This window comes from Diplotaxodon limnothrissa, linkage group LG7, assembly GCF_057381915.1.
Source record: "Diplotaxodon limnothrissa isolate DT_005_m linkage group LG7, D_limnothrissa_male_GT1.1, whole genome shotgun sequence".
Taxonomy (NCBI): domain Eukaryota; kingdom Metazoa; phylum Chordata; class Actinopteri; order Cichliformes; family Cichlidae; genus Diplotaxodon; species Diplotaxodon limnothrissa.
Window position 1 is genome coordinate 30,900,148 of NC_140602.1, and position 15,798 is coordinate 30,915,945.

General features: G+C 39.4%; 1 protein-coding gene across 2 annotated transcripts; it reads left to right on the forward strand.

Moving 5' to 3' along the window:
• The first annotated feature begins 8,585 nt into the window (after positions 1-8,585).
• On the forward strand, positions 8,586-15,490 carry LOC146628538 (uncharacterized). Of its 2 annotated transcripts, none has more exons than XM_085357892.1 (10): positions 8,586-8,763; positions 8,923-9,124; positions 9,920-10,088; positions 11,101-11,194; positions 11,286-11,318; positions 11,880-11,948; positions 13,966-14,093; positions 14,640-14,775; positions 14,915-14,985; positions 15,260-15,490. In XM_085357892.1, exons 1-10 carry the CDS (start codon positions 8,640-8,642, stop codon positions 15,488-15,490), a joined length of 1,257 nt encoding a protein of 418 aa, XP_085214018.1. In that variant the 5' UTR covers positions 8,586-8,639. The 2 variants fall into 2 exon arrangements, with proteins under 2 accessions (XP_085214018.1, XP_085214019.1); XM_085357893.1 differs by having other exon boundaries at positions 8,586-8,757; positions 8,914-9,124; positions 11,286-11,327; positions 11,892-11,948.
• Positions 15,491-15,798: the final 308 nt, after the last annotated feature.

Here is a 15,798-nt window from a genome sequence, read left to right on the forward strand (position 1 = left end):
CGTGTGGAAAAACCAAGGCGCAAAATAACTGCCCATGAACTGAGAAAAGTCAAGCGTGCAGCTGCCAAGATGCCACTTGCCACCAGTTTGGCCATATTTCAGAGCTGCAACATCACTGGAGTGCCCAAAAGCACAAGGTGTGCAATACTCAGAGACATGGCCAAGGTAAGAAAGGCTGAAAGACGACCACCACTGAACAAGACACACAAGCTGAAACGTCAAGACTGGGCCAAGAAATATCTCAAGACTGGTTTTTCTAAGGTTTTATGGACTGGTGAAATGAGAGTGAGTCTTGATGGGCCAGATGGATGGGCCCGTGGCTGGATTGGTAAAGGGCAGAGAGCTCCAGTCCGACTCAGACGCCAGCAAGGTGGAGGTGGAGTACTGGTTTGGGCTGGTATCATCAAAGATGAGCTTGTGGGGCCTTTTCGGGTTGAGGATGGAGTCAAGCTCAACTCCCAGTCCTACTGCCAGTTTCTGGAAGACACCTTCTTCAAGCAGTGGTACAGGAAGAAGTCTGCATCCTTCAAGAAAAACATGATTTTCATGCAGGACAATGCTCCATCACACGCGTCCAAGTACTCCACAGCGTGGCTGGCAAGAAAGGGTATAAAAGAAGAAAAACTAATGACATGGCCTCCTTGTTCACCTGGTCTGAACCCCATTGAGAACCTGTGGTCCATCATCAAATGTGAGATTTACAAGGAGGGAAAACAGTACACCTCTCTGAACAGTGTCTGGGAGGCTGTGGTTGCTGCTGCACGCAATGTTGATGGTGAACAGATCAAAACACTGACAGAATCCATGGATGGCAGGCTTTTGAGTGTCCTTGCAAAGAAAGGTGGCTATATTGGTCGCTGATTTGTTTTTGTTTTGTTTTTGAATGTCAGAAATGTATATTTGTGAATGTGGAGATGTTATATTGGTTTTCACTGGTAAAAATAAATAATTGAAATGGGTATATATTTGTTTTTTGTTAAGTTGCCTAATAATTATGCACAGTAATAGTCACCTGCACACACAGATATCCCCCTAAAATAGCTAAAACTAAAAACAAACTAAAAACTACTTCCAAAAACATTCAGCTTTGATATTAATGAGTTTTTTGGGTTCATTGAGAACATGGTTGTTGTTCAATAATAAAATGATTCCTCAAAAATACAACTTGCCTAATAATTCTGCACTCCCTGTAGCTGCACTTTTAATGCATTCATGCAGCTTATGTGCTGACTTCCATCACGGTCTGTGACGCCTGCAGCCACTGTCTTTACATTAGCTGATCAAATTATTTGAACTATTCTATTCAGCCCAAAGGACGTACGAGGCTCGTGTGAACTAATTACCCTTTTATAACAGGGTTGGTGATCCGTATTTAATTACATGGTTTTCTTTTTATAATCCAGCTACCCATCAGGTGAACCCTTGTTTAATGAGAGAGGGTTTGTTTTTAAATCAGGTTTCTGGAGTTTTCAGGAACTACATGGGTGCCTGAAAAATGTAAAACATTTTGTAAAACAAGTATTTCTTGGCATTACACACAGTGCTTTTGTTTTCTTAATGTTTACTCAAAGTTTACTCAAAGATTTTCACATTTTCACTTTGCCTTTGAAAACAGGTCTGATGACTTACTCAAGTTATTCCTCCATTCAATGCAGATGAGCCTCACTGTTTTAATAAATATAGACAGATTTATATTTTGACATGGTTTCTAAAAATATTATAAAAGGTTATTATAATTTTTTAAATTAACATTCTAATTCTGTTCTTTACGAACACCAGTTTTTGGTTTCTCTAAACATCAGTCCATGTTCTGCGTCACCTGACTAACACAGTTGTCTCTGCACTTAAAAATATATCGTTAGTATGTTCACAGATCTCTCTAAAGCTGTTGATGATCATCATATTTTATTGGAGAAGTCACTCAAATATATTATTGCATTATTATGTAGAAATGGTTAAAGTTCAAGTTCAACAGAGGTCAGTTTTTATGTGTTTTGAGCTGTTTCGGCAAAGTCAGATTATTCTGTGGAGTTGCACAAGATTCCATTCCTGGATCCTTGTTATTCCTCATCTATATTAATGATTTTTCTAAAGTTTCTAGGATTATTCAGTAATAATACAATTAAATAAATGCTTAAATATACTATTTTGAATATAATCAGTTTAATCATTTTCTGTGGTAAAACTAAACTCAAAGGATTTATTTCTTCCTCGATTTGTGAATCTTGACATCTTTATTTTCCTAAAATCCTCACTTAGGGCTGTCAGTTTTCTATGAGATATAAATTATGCTATAATAATTAAACCTACCATGGGTTGAGAGGTGGGGTACACCCAGGACAGATTAGCAGCCTGTTGCAGGGCTAACACAGAGAGACAGTGTCACGATCCTGGATCTTTTGACCCAGCGTGGGTTTTAGTATTGGGTTTTAGTTTATTTTGATGTTTATGTTTAAGTTCACTTATTTATTAGTTTCCCCTTGTGTTTTCAACCCCTGTGTTAAGTCTCCCTTGTCCTTTATGTGTTTCATGTCTTCATGTCTTTTGTTGTCAAGTTCATGTTGTCATGTCTGCGTTTTATTGTTTCCTGTTTTATTTTGAAAGAGGTCCTGTGTTCCTATGTTCATTGTGTTTAGTTTTACACTTCCCCTGTGACATCGTTATGTTCATTTGTTTCAGCTGTTCCCCCACATGTTGCCACTTCTCCATATCACCTCATGTGTGTATTTCAGTCCTCAGTCTTCCTGTGTTCAGTGTTTTGTCCTCCCTCATAGCTGTGTGTAATTTCCCTGTGTCTCCCTGTGCATTAGTTTTTCCAAGTTTAGTTTGTGTTGTTTTGTATCACTTTTTCTTCAGTTCAGCAAATAAAGCTGAATTTTTGAGTCAAGTTCCTGTTCTGCAGAGTTTGCTTTTGGGTCCTTCTCCTGCCTGCACACATCCGTTTTGTGACAGACAGTTAACCATACACACGCATATTCACACCTTTGGGCAATTTAGAGTAACCAGTTGGCCTAATCCCACTAACTGAATGTCTGTGAACTGTGGGAGGAAGCCGGAGTAGCTGGAAAGAACCCACACAGACACAGAGAGAACATGCAAACTCCACACAGAAAGGACCTTCTTGCTGTGAGGCAACCGTGCTAATAAATTTCATATTTCAGTAAATTTCATGTGTGGACTCATTCATTATCTGCATTTAGCCAGTTTTTAATATGAATTAAACGGAGGCTACAAAATAAGTGCACTGACTCTTCTCCTGTATGTTATTTGTATTCTTTTTCATTTTGGGGATTGTTTGTAAAAGTGTAAAAGCAATACGTTGAAATTGAGAATTATTTGTGGCTGTCTATCTACAAACAAATCTGTCTTCCACTTTACTTGATAAAATCTTTTCATGTTGATTCCACAGAACGATTTATTTATGTAATCTCATCAGCCGGTAATTCTTCATTTTTTACCTTCATCATCGCTTCTGATTGTGCGTAAGTGCTTAATGTACACAAACTTTGACCGAATGTTTTCATAACCAATTATAAGTATTATTAGATAACCTTTGATTGGCTACTTGCCCAGCAACAAAGACTATGGTTACTATAACAGACTATGTTCTTCGTGGTAAGTCTGACAGTTTCAGCTTTAAAAACAGACAAACACTGAGTGCTTGTGTGAGCACTCAGTGTTTCCTCCACCCACATCTGTTCGATGATCACCCGACACAAATCCAACAGTGTGCCTACCGCAGTCAGTCAGCCAATCGCATGAGGAATATTGTCTTTTAAAGACACATAAAACCTGCCCAGCAACTCCTCAGCTTTGTTTCACCGTGCTGCCGTGATGCTTCCATGGAAGTTTCAATGAAGAGGCGAACTGGCTTCAGTCCAGACAGACTCAGTTCGCATGCTGGGAAAAATGTTGTTCATATGCATTTAGACTAAGTGAGCAAAACAGACTCAGATATTGATTTAGAGAACTCGCTGATTGTGTCAAGGTAATGATGTCATTGCTTGGCCTGCTAATAAACTTCTTACAGATTTTATTTTTAAAGTACTCAAATGGAAAATAACCACTGAGCTTTACCAGCTCAGATTTTAACTCCCTGTAAATGTGTGTGAGGACCCTAGCTGCTAGCCACATATTTTCAGTGTGTGATGGTCTGAACCAGTGTTCCCTCTAATTTTTCATGTGACTGAGCAAACACACAAACTCCCTGAGCGATCCCTTGGACCACTGTGAGCAACAGCAGATGTGTGCACTGTGGTCACACCAGCATCGAATCCATGTTACATGGTTTATTAAAATAATCAAATTACAGCATTTACAGTTATGGTAGACTACTTTTAATTAAGTGCTTTAGCCCACTTACAATGAAAATTTTAAAAAGTCATGTTCATGGTCTGTGTAGTATGTTAACACTATTGGAAGTAAAAATATTGTAACTTGTATTATGAGTCTGTGGTCTGGGAGAGAGTCCTGTAACTCTCTGTGTGCAGAATACAGTATATAATGACCAGTGTTGGGCAATTAATTATATAGTTACTTCTATAAAAAAGTAACTGAGTTTTGCAAACAACTAAGTTTTTTCAGCTATTTATCTAAAAACGCAGCCAAAGCGGTTTTTTAAATAAACATTTCAAACTATTTACAGAACAATCAGCTGTTCTGCATCAAATTTGATGCCACAGAAATTATTTGTGCCACTCCAAAAAATCATTTTTGTCCACTATGAGATAAAGAAGAACATCAAAAGCCTGACAGCAGGAGATGTATCACTCCTGTAACACCTGTAACATTCAGTAGTTGCCTCATTGTTCTGACACACACAACAAAACTATTGACTACACTACACACTAACTACACAAGACAACACACTAACTTTAGACTCCAAACACGCTAAACGTCGCAAATCTCTCACATCTCAAAACACCGCCTTCACTCCTAAAACTTCCCCCTTTCCTAAACAACTAGATGCCATGTTGCCATATCATTTTTTTAATTGGTCGACATGGTACATTTTTCGACCAATGGGATTTTTTGTGTTTCTTTTTATCGCTGTGTGACTGTTTTCATGTGAAAGCTATTAAAACCCGATTCTTTGATCCCCATGATAGAACAGAGAAAACCCGACTCAGAGTGGTCAAAACATTTATAATTCTTTATTCAATCATCTTCCGGAAGAGAGAAAGCCCTGCACAGCCCAACGCCAGTGGCAGGATCTCTAATATTAGAAGCTAAGAATGTCTCACATATAGGTGTTATTTTGGTACTTTACACATCACACAATTTCGATACAAACAACTCCTTATATGGTACAAGTTCCTCTTTTCTGTCTGGCTTCCTGCATTTATTAATGTGCTTGTATAGCTCTACACTAACTTCCTGTTTTTCAGTCTGGCTGAGCACTTAGTTTATGAGTCAAAAGTGGCCTTGCTTTACAAACCTTCATTATTAAAGTACATAAAACAATATAATCAGAAAATAAGCACTAAGAATATATTAATTACACGACAAAGCCTGTGTGCGCTAGTACCGCTTGCCACTCGTTCCCAGTATCCTTTGCGGTTTTACCCCTGAATGACATCACATTTTCAATCTCTATAAAGTCCACACTTTTTCCGTCAATTGTTCCGTCTGTCCTGCTCACATCTCCAATAGTTGGTACATGTTGTCATTAACGTGGCTTCACTCCTCATCAGCCGCTTTGCTAGCTAAAACACCGGTGTCGGCACATAAGGATGCTGTCATAGCCTGTCAACAACGTTGATTAGCTGCGTATATACGAATGTGAATCGTATCTTTGGCTGGAGCAGCCAGTCACCGGTCACTCACTGACTCACACTGCAGATAAGAATGAATTGTTAACGTATTTATTTTAATTTCAATTCAGGTTAGTTTTTTTTTGTGTGTGTGCAACGCAGATTTTCTGTGCGCACAGACCGTGCCAACAGTGCGCGATTGCGCATGCGTGCAGCTTAGAGGGAACATTGGTCTGAACTGCTTGTGGAATATAGGAACATCATCTCGCTGAAACCAAGACTGTCCCTGAAAACGACACCTGAGGGTCAGTACATGTCGTTCCTAAATCTGTATTATTGTGGCATTTGCACATGTGCAGGTTGCCCTGCCATGTGCACTAATGCCCCCCAAATACCTTTAGGGATGCTGACTTTGCACTGATTGGATGGTCTTGCTCCTCTTCAGCCTGTAGGATCCAGCATCCATGATTTCCAGCAGAGTCTGGGACTCTAATTGGTCAGAAGAGAGGAGAGGTTACCCCTAAGCCTACATCCATCATAGATGAGCTCAGGCTCAGAGAAGACAGACGTGTTTGCTCTATTTGTTCTTTATGTTCTTTATGTGGTGAAGTTTGAACCTCACGTGTGGATGCACGGATGAGCTGTAGTCCCTGCTGATGGTCTTCAGAGTTTTATGATCTCACGCAGATATTTCACCACAGAATCATCTCTGAGGACCTGAACATCACCAACATCCAAGCTGTGGAGCCCGGTCCCTGTGTGCAGGCATTTCTCTCGATCCTTTGAACCTTTTCGAGAGATTTTGACCCATAAACAAACAAATCCAAATAATTCAAATTCTTCTCAAATTCTTCTCAAATTGTTGAATTATTTGTCCACGTTTTTCGTAACAGAACCATAAACATGTTCTCTTTAGTTCTGAAACAACTTTTTGTATCTTAAGTCTCTAATTAACCTCACTAGTTGGAAGAAGTCCCAAACACCTGCCCCTCCAAGTATTACACGACTTTCACAGTCTTGTTGTAACATGTTGCTAATTTAAAATGAAAACTTAAAAAAAAAAAGTTTCTGCATGTCATATATTTTCTTTTAAATGCATTTTTAAAGTGATCATTCATTTGTGTAACTTACATTTTGTACATCATCCAGAGTATTTTAGAAATAAATGTTTGCAACATGCAGAAAAGAAAAGAAAATCTCAAAAATGAGATGAACAGAATAACTTGCTCACGGTTTGGAAATGTTTTAAAGACCTTACTGCATTACTCAAAGTGTGACTTAGTGCCAGTCAAGCAGGAACAAGGATTTTCCAGTGAAGTCTATTTTGGCGTTGGGTGTTCTTTGATCTGATACCATCAGTTGTGGTTTGGCTGCTGCATATTACAGATTGCAGAGCAAAAGGAAAACATTTCAACTCAACAAACCACTGCGACTAGTTAAAGCACTTTAACTACAGTTTTTCGAGTGACTAAGGTAAGACCCGACGGTTTAACCTTAACATTTCAGATTAATTCATTCATTCATAATTAACCCATAAAAGCAAAGATTGAACAGAGCTCAAATTTAAATAGTTACAAAAGTTTTTAAAGATTTTAATTTAATGTTGTTTGCTCAATGATATGACTTCAAATGCATATGCAGGGCTGGGTAATAAATGGGATCATAATAAAAATGTTTATATAAACTGACAATCAAACTGAAATGTGCTTAAAATACTGATGAAGCTTGTCACAAAGCCTTGTTTGTGGTTGTTACCTGATTTAACATCTGATATTTTTAAAACTAATGAAACAGCATTTCGTGTATATTTGATGCTTCTTGGTTACAGTGTATGGTTCATGTGGCTACTTTTTTCCCTCTCAGACTTTAAATGATCTCTAAGTGATCTTTCTCATCAGCATGTTGTCATCCTTTAAACATGCGAACAGCATTTTCTGTGCATGATTTGGAAACATTAAAGATGATATTGAACTGATTTATTGCAGAAAGGATTAAATAAATCATTTTATTTTTTTTGTTGCCCAGCCCTACAACTATGTACTTACTATATGCTAAATCAGTATAGATGCATGCATCTATAACACATAATATCTTGTTTGTTGGTAGTAATCTGCATTACTGATGCAGTGAACAGAAACAAAGGTCATGCAACTTTTGGAAAAACTGATGAATCCATTCCTGTTCCAAAATATTTTTGGTTAAAAATGTAAATTTTAGATTAATTATAAAAAGTTATTGATATAAAAATCAAGAACAGACAGGTTACAGTTGGTATGACCAGTCTGCAGTTCACCTACAGAGAGTTTCTCCGCCAATGATGACGGATCACTTAAAGTGAGCTTTTACACATCGCCGAGCAGTCAGGATGTTTGTAGAGGCAAAACATAAAAGCTAGAAGACGACGAAGTCTTCTTCAAAAAGCTCAAACATGCGATTCATGCCCGCCGCCACAGTGAAAAGTCAACAAATAGAGGGATCAACTCCAAAATCCATCACAGAACTCATAAAGAGGGGTAAACTCATTCCCAGAGTGTTTTTAAATGTGCACTAACTGATGCAATACTAATAATTAATATTCATTAATATTTTAATATATTAGGGGCTTGTATCAAAGTGCAGGTGAGGAGGCATGATGAGAAGACATCATGGTTTCAGTTAAAAAAAAATCACAACATCAGCTCTACACACTGAAAAATGAAGTGGTCCAGTACAGGAGTGAGACCAGCTGGAAGTAAAGTGACACGAAAGTAGTAGAAATACTGCCAGTTGTTTTTAGCTGCTCTGTGACTTCTGTGTCCACAGATGTATCAAACTGAAACCAGCACGGTTCTTAAGAATGTGGGAGCCGATGCAGAACTCATCTCTAATAACAACTTAAATAACAAGATGGATCTGCTGACTCTGGTCAAAGTCAGTGAGGGAAGATTCTGGCCCGTACCAAAGTACAAGCCCATGGAGTTCAGCCTGTCTGAGCTGGCCGAGCTTGAGGAGGAAGAAGACACATGTAAAGGTGTGTAACCACACACACACACACAAACACACACACAAATACACACACACACACTTGGTCCCCACAAGTATAATAGCATTCCAATTTTCTGTCACCACAAAGACATCTAAACATGTCCACTCAGACACACCCAACATACTTATGTGATGCTCCTTCCAGATTATAAGGAGGAGGTCTTGGTGAAGGATTTCACGACTACTATGGAGACAAAGGGGAGTGGAGAAATTGGTGGGGGAGATGATATTGTGGGTAAAGCCAAAGTTGAGGCAACTGGTGATACCGTGGATGGACTGGAACAACCTGTGAGCATTATAAAAAAGAAAGCCGACGTTAAAAAACTGAGGAACAAGTTCAGTGGCAGGTAAGTGTCCGTCTCTCTGCTCGAGTTCAGCAGCAGACTTTCTGTAAACATGGAAATAACTTCCAGGCCTGCATTCTTTCTTTTGTCCAGCGGGGGGCAATTTAAAAGGGTTATCAGATAAGATTAGATTAGATTAGATTAGATTAGATTAGATTAGATTAGCCTTTATTGTCTTGGGTGACATTTCTCTTGGACAAACACGAGATATAATAGGTAACATGTAATATCAGGTAACACACATACAATTTCATCATCACCTAAAGAAAATTTGTACCCAATTAACTCAGGGTTTTGGGTTTTTTTTCCTGTGGGCATTGACTCATACTCTTTATAAAGGATATGATTGATATCCTCAGAGATTTTCAGACTCTTCTTTATCACTGACTCTTGAAATACTGGAGGGCAAGCTCGGGGAGCGTGCCAATTATCTTCTCACCCCTTTCAGTCAAATTTTGAAATTGGGAACTGAACTTAGCAGAAATGTTAGAAATCCACATATGATGAACCTGCTGTATCTGACAGTCCAGGTAAACACCTAAATACTTAAACGTGTCACTAGTTCAACCTTCTCTCCAATAATTCATCATGGTTATCATCACGTAGTTATTTGTATGTTGCTCCCACAGCCCTCTGTGACTCCTGTACGTATAAGCTCAGCATGTGTAAGATTACGATTAACTTTCACTTACGTTTATCTTGTAATTAAAAACACCACATACCATCTAACTATATGTGCATCCTCCTTTGCCAACAGTTCCTAACCTGTTTCCCTCTCTTGGTGCTTTCTGTTTCCAGGAAAATAAAGAAGGAAAACATGGAGTTACTGGGACTGAAGGACAATGACAAACTGACTTTTGTTTACCAGAAAGTTTACAACAGCGGGCCTGTCAAGATGATTCGAAAGTCTAACAAGAGTGGGTCCATCTCAGCCTCCTGTCAGAAGATGCTGCATGTTCTTATAAAGGTGAGTGAATCTGACGTTTATCTATGAAAGCTGAACTTTGATGGTATGAGGTGATTAAATATGTACTGTAGAACATTGGAATAGAGCCAAACTAATTTAACCTGAAACCACAACAAGCCATCAGAGAAAGTGAAAAGTTCTGTATGGGCTCTACAGAGAATCAGCTCATCTATGAACACTGAGCCAGCCCGGTCAGTTCTTTAATGAGCAACACAATCTAATGTGAACAGAAACATCAACATGTCAAAAACAAGCCGACCTGATGGCAGACTGGATAATCAGTCCATCCTCATTATCACCAGTTACCTCATCACTCATACTGTAAACTGTAAAGCTGCTGCGTTGGTCATTTTAAACCACTTCAAGGTTGCTTTAAATCTCAATTGTAAATTGTACATTTTAGACTATTATTGACCCTTTTTACCTCAAAGTGTATATTTACTCCCCTGTCCTTAGTCTTAAAGTGTATATTTATTTCCTACTCTTCCTGTATTTATTGTTGTTCTTTTGCACTAAATGGAACTGGAGCCTCGTTGTCTCATCTCTGCTATATACTGTACTATATGTAGCAGATATGACAATAAAGTTTACAGCAGACACCAGCAGGCCAAAGCCCCAGCACCTGGTTGATAGAGAAGTGCACCAGGACCCAGGCAGACCAACCAGAGCGCTGGAGTGCATGGCACCGTCAAAGGCTAATAGTGCACTGATAATATAATTATGAGCTCACTGATTCTATGAGCTTTAATGATAGTCCAGAGGCTCTGCTAATGGCAGCGCAACAACAGCAGCAGGTCAAGAGAGTCCATTGTTCTTATTTTTTGTTTCTAAATGCTGTATAAGGCAACAAGTATTCACCACAGAAACAAACAGTTTCTGCACAATCCTGATTTTAATGTATTTAATGTTGTATGATTAAGACGTTGTTCTAGCACTCTTCTGATCTGTCTGAGGAACAAACCGACGTTTCAGTATTTCTCAGTAGATCCAACATCGTGTTATTTGTATTTAGGGCAGCAAGAAGGAGGTGACGAGCTTCACTGTGCCGGAAAACTCCACCTTTGGTTTTGGTCTCATGGAGCTAAAGATGGATGATGAGAAGCTGAGTAAGAGTACATGACTGTGTTTAATGTTTCCGAGTAGATTTAGTGTGTTTTCCTGTTACTGAATGTAACAATGTCTCTTTTCTCATCTTAGAAATCACATGTGAACCCTTTACTCATAAAACAGGTTTATTCGGTAGGTTGATTCTCTTGTTGAAGGTTTTTCTTCTTCATTTATAAATGTCAGATTTAGTCTTGATTCCATGTTTGCCTTGATCTTTACTTTTGGGAGGCGTGAATGATTAAATCAAGTTTGACAGTTTAGAATAGAATAGAATAATCCTTTAATTGTCCCACAAGAGGAAATTTGGTTGTAACAGCAACCAGAAAGACACATATACAAACAAACAGTACACAGGACACAGAACAGAAACATACACAATTTGTTCTTACATACTTACATCAAGGACAATGGTTTCTATAAACAGAGTACTGTACAGTTATTAAATTAAATAAAATTAACTACAGATGGCAAACCCAGGTTGTAGCGCGAATCGGTTGATTAAATTATTGCAGTTACAGCGCAGATGTAAACATCTATGATGTTGTTGGGAGCAGTTTTGATTGTACAGTCTGACAGCTGCAGGGAGGAAGAACCTGCGGAAATGCTCCTTCATGCATCTAGGATGTAGCAGACATTTATCAGACACTGTGCTGTTTTTCCTTTTGTGGCTTTAATCATTCTGAGGTTTGTTTCCAGGTCTGTTTGCCAACGATGCCATCAACTCCAAAGAGATGCTGCACAAAGTGAAAGAAGGTGTGTGTGTGTGACTTTTAAAATTTTAGAATTGATTTATTTTTTTAAATAACACTGCATCAGCATTAACAATATTTTAAACATGACAACGGCTCATTCTGTCACTCTCCTCCTTATCATCATGATATCAGAGATGGATAGGGATGGGTATTGATAAGATTTTCACGATTCCGATTCCATTTTCGATTCTGTTTAACGATTCGATTCTTTATCGATTCTCTTATCGATTCTTTTTTTTTTTTTAAAAGGAGAACACTAAGGTCGATTAGCTTAGAACTTTGTTTTATATCTTCTCTTTGAACAAGATAGAAATTTAGGAGTAACATGGCCTTACAAACCCAACAGTGAGATCTTAAGAGATCCAGCCTACGGCTCTTCAATGGGGTGTCACAGGGTCCCCAGGAAAAAAAATTGTAAATGTAAAATAATAAAATAAATATTCTTCTGTAGCAATAACAAAGTATAACATAAATTATTCTGTAGCAATTACACAAGAATATCCAGTAATGTCCCTGCCTACAATTAAACACATTCACTTACCAAAAATCGGGGGCATCTGCTGTGGCAAATGGGTGCAAGCCTTTGACCACAAACTTAGTCACTGCTCGGTAACATTCGTCTATCCTGGCCTGAAAGGAGATGCTACCGGTAGACTGCAGCGAGAACTGCCAGCGAGCGCCAGCCAGACTCTGTCTGTCTCTCTCATCATGGTCACCTACATGTACAGTAATGGCAGGTCTTGTAATAAGGCAGATTGCGCTAACATAATATGCACTGTTAGTTGATTATTTACCTGCCGCATTAACGGGAGAGGACGTGCAACGTTACTGCTGCTGCTGGGTTGAGAGTCACGAGTCCGGAGCGGAATTAAAAACACGTGTCATCGCGTGTTTTGTGAGCAAATGCTTTTGCATATTCGTAGTGTTTCCTCCCTTAAATGAAATATCTACTTTGCAAGTTGCCCTGTTGTCATCGGTTCTCATAAAGTATAATCAAACTTTTGAGCGTTTGAGCCGCTTAGGCGCCGTGTTTCCTGCCAGGTAAATGACGCTCCGCAACGTGGTGACGTCATTCGGGGCGACTGGAATCGATAAGGGAATCGTTTGCAAAAATGGCAAACGATTCCAAGGAATTGAAACAGTGGGAACCGGTTCTCAACAAGAACCGGTTTTCGATACCCATCCCTAGAGATGGACATGTAAAAAAAAAAAACAAGTAAAGTAAGAGTAAAATAGAAATGTTTCAGTAGCTGTGATGGATCCTGTATAACTACATAATTTAACAATAGAGCGCTCCTTATTTGTGCACATTCACCTGTCTGAGGTGAAAAAAAGTCGCTCGGTTGGTAGCTTTAGGTTGAGGTTGTGCAGACACATTGATGTGTCTTTAACATCTCTGCCATTGGATGTAGGAGGATTATGGAGAGAAGTGCAAAAACAGATAGTATATTCCAACTATTCCAATACTATAGTATTCCAACTATAGTATGGAAAACTGCCATCTGCAACATAAACAGTTTTATGGGCAGTAACAGGGACTCCCAAAGTCATCTGTTTGAACAATCATTGCTAGGAACCAAAACAATCACTTGGAGGTTTTTTGCTCAGCACCATGTCATCCAGGAACCACTCACTAACCAATCAGGTATAAATACGTTAAATATGGTAATGTGAGAAATCATAATAGATTATGGGAATTGTTTTGATCTGTGTTTGCAATAAATAACTTGAAATAAATATTTATTTTGATCGAAGGTCATTCAGGTTTGTCTGGTGAGATACGCATGCATGAAGTGTTTGAGTGATGAGTCATGTTTTACTCAGAGAAGTGTTAAGTAAACCTGAAAACATGAGACATAAAACCTGATTATGTTTTACTTTTTTTAATAAATTATTTGATGTCTGCTGGGATTTGACACTGAGACCTGATGCTTAATAAACTGGTTTCTATGGTTCCAATAAAAAGCTGCTTTCATTTACTGATGGTATGATTGGTGCTGCTTCTGTGTTTGCTGCAGAACTGGAGACGAAGGATCATCTTCTGCTGCCGCTCGGAGAGCTTCCCGAGTCGACCCGTCGTGATCTGCTGAAGAAGCTCAGCGAGCTTGCTGAGGACGGAGATACTCTCTCTCTGCTGGAACAGACAGTAAGAAGAATATTGACCAGAGTCTGGTGTGTGCTTCTCCTAAGGTTCAAGGCTCATTGCCATCTTCATCAGTTACTGCAGCCTGGTCAGCTTACACTGAGATAAACATCGGTGTTGCAGGTTTTTAAAGACGTATTGGATATTTCAGTTTATTTTAAAATACACTTCCTTGTCATCTTAACAGTTTTTTCTTCTTTTTATCTGAAGCCAAATCAGTCCTGCTGGCTGGTCTTTATGATGTTAAACTAAGCACAGAGGTAGTTCAGGGAGACACAACCAAGCTGCCCAAAGTTTCTGCAGGCCACTTTGTAACCCAACGCCACCCCACCTGCCGTCTTCCATGTGTGCTCGAACAGTTCTGCTGATCATTAACGCTGTTAATAAATTAATAAAAAGGGAAACATCAGTTATCAGAGGAAAAAGTGATACTGAAACAAAATAATCTTAAAACCTGTTTGAAACTACAACTTCTATGACTACAACCCAACAACAACAACTATAATAACAACAATAATAATAATAATAATAATCCTCTGCTCCTCTCAGCTGGACCAGTGCACTAAAGGAACCTCTGAGCATGTCCTGTCTGAGGCTGTCTCCTCCTTCATGGACCTTCTTGATATCTCAAACATCTCCAGTGCTGTGAAGGATGCCGTTCATCTGTTGGTCAGCACGTTGGACAGTAAGTCAGCTGACCCGCTCTGAGACATTTATTCCATTTAGTAACATGTAGATTTAATTTTATTGACACATCTGAAGCAAAGTGTTTCAGCTCGTCACATCGTCATCAAACTTTGTCTTTCTTCTTCATGTTTGTGCAGCTCTGCCAGATGAAGTGCCACCACTTCTGACCCGCTGCAGTCCAGATACTCTGAGAGTCCTCAACCAGCTGGTGGGTTCATTCACTCATTCGTCTACATTCATCTACATGCTCCTCTCAAAAGCCTCATCACACCTTATTCCACACAAGTGCTTGCTGTAAGAATATGTGCAGAACATGGTTGGGCTTCCTGAATTAAGCAAGTGAACATTTACAGTGATTTTACAGACCCTGTTACACTTAACAGCACATCAGCAGCAGCTCCGCCCACTATCAGCAGCCTGTGGGCGGAGTCTTCCTCATGTTTGAATCTGATCAGACAACAGCTCCCTCTCTGCTTCTCCAGGTGGATGGTCTGAAGGACGGTCGGGCCACACTGCCAGAGTCCCTGCCCGTCCCCCTGCAGGAGGGAGGGGAGCTCCGCTGGGCGGCCGAGTTCATCTGTTTGAACGATCAGAAGCTGAAAGAGTTGAGTGACGGCTGGGACCGGCCCGAGCTGCCCCCAGAGGTTCTGCTGGAGGTTCTGTGCCTCGCTGTGCAGGGACTCAGCCTGATGCAGCCCACAACAAACCCTTAATGTCAGCTGCTGTGATCTTTGTTAACCTGTTTTCACAGCAGCTGATTTTATATTGTGTGCAGCTTCAAAGCAGGTAACATCAGTACCTACAGCTGGGTTGATTCCAGCTTTTGTGTTGCAGCGTTTCTCTGCCTTTATTGTCTTTCCCAGGAGCAAAATGACTTTAATTTGTAATAACAATAATAATAATAATAATTTACTTCATGATTCTTGTCATTTATTGGTTTTGTTGCAGTCTTTGTTTATAGTTCCTGTTCCCTCCTGTGTTCCCCATCTCTGTCTCCACGTTTTAATATTCTGAATGTGAA

What these genes read in the sequence shown, in the direction of transcription:
- LOC146628538 (XM_085357892.1), top strand. Translation starts at nt 8,640, where the DNA reads ATGGATCTGCTGACTCTGGTCAAAGTCAGTGAGGGAAGATTCTGGCCC. An exon ending in TGCTGCATGTTCTTATAAAG is followed by an intron (nt 10,089 to 11,100) that starts GTGAGTGAATCT and finishes ATTTGTATTTAG; the next exon opens with GGCAGCAAGAAGGAGGTGAC. An exon ending in TGAGAGTCCTCAACCAGCTG is followed by an intron (nt 14,986 to 15,259) that starts GTGGGTTCATTC and finishes CTGCTTCTCCAG; the next exon opens with GTGGATGGTCTGAAGGACGG.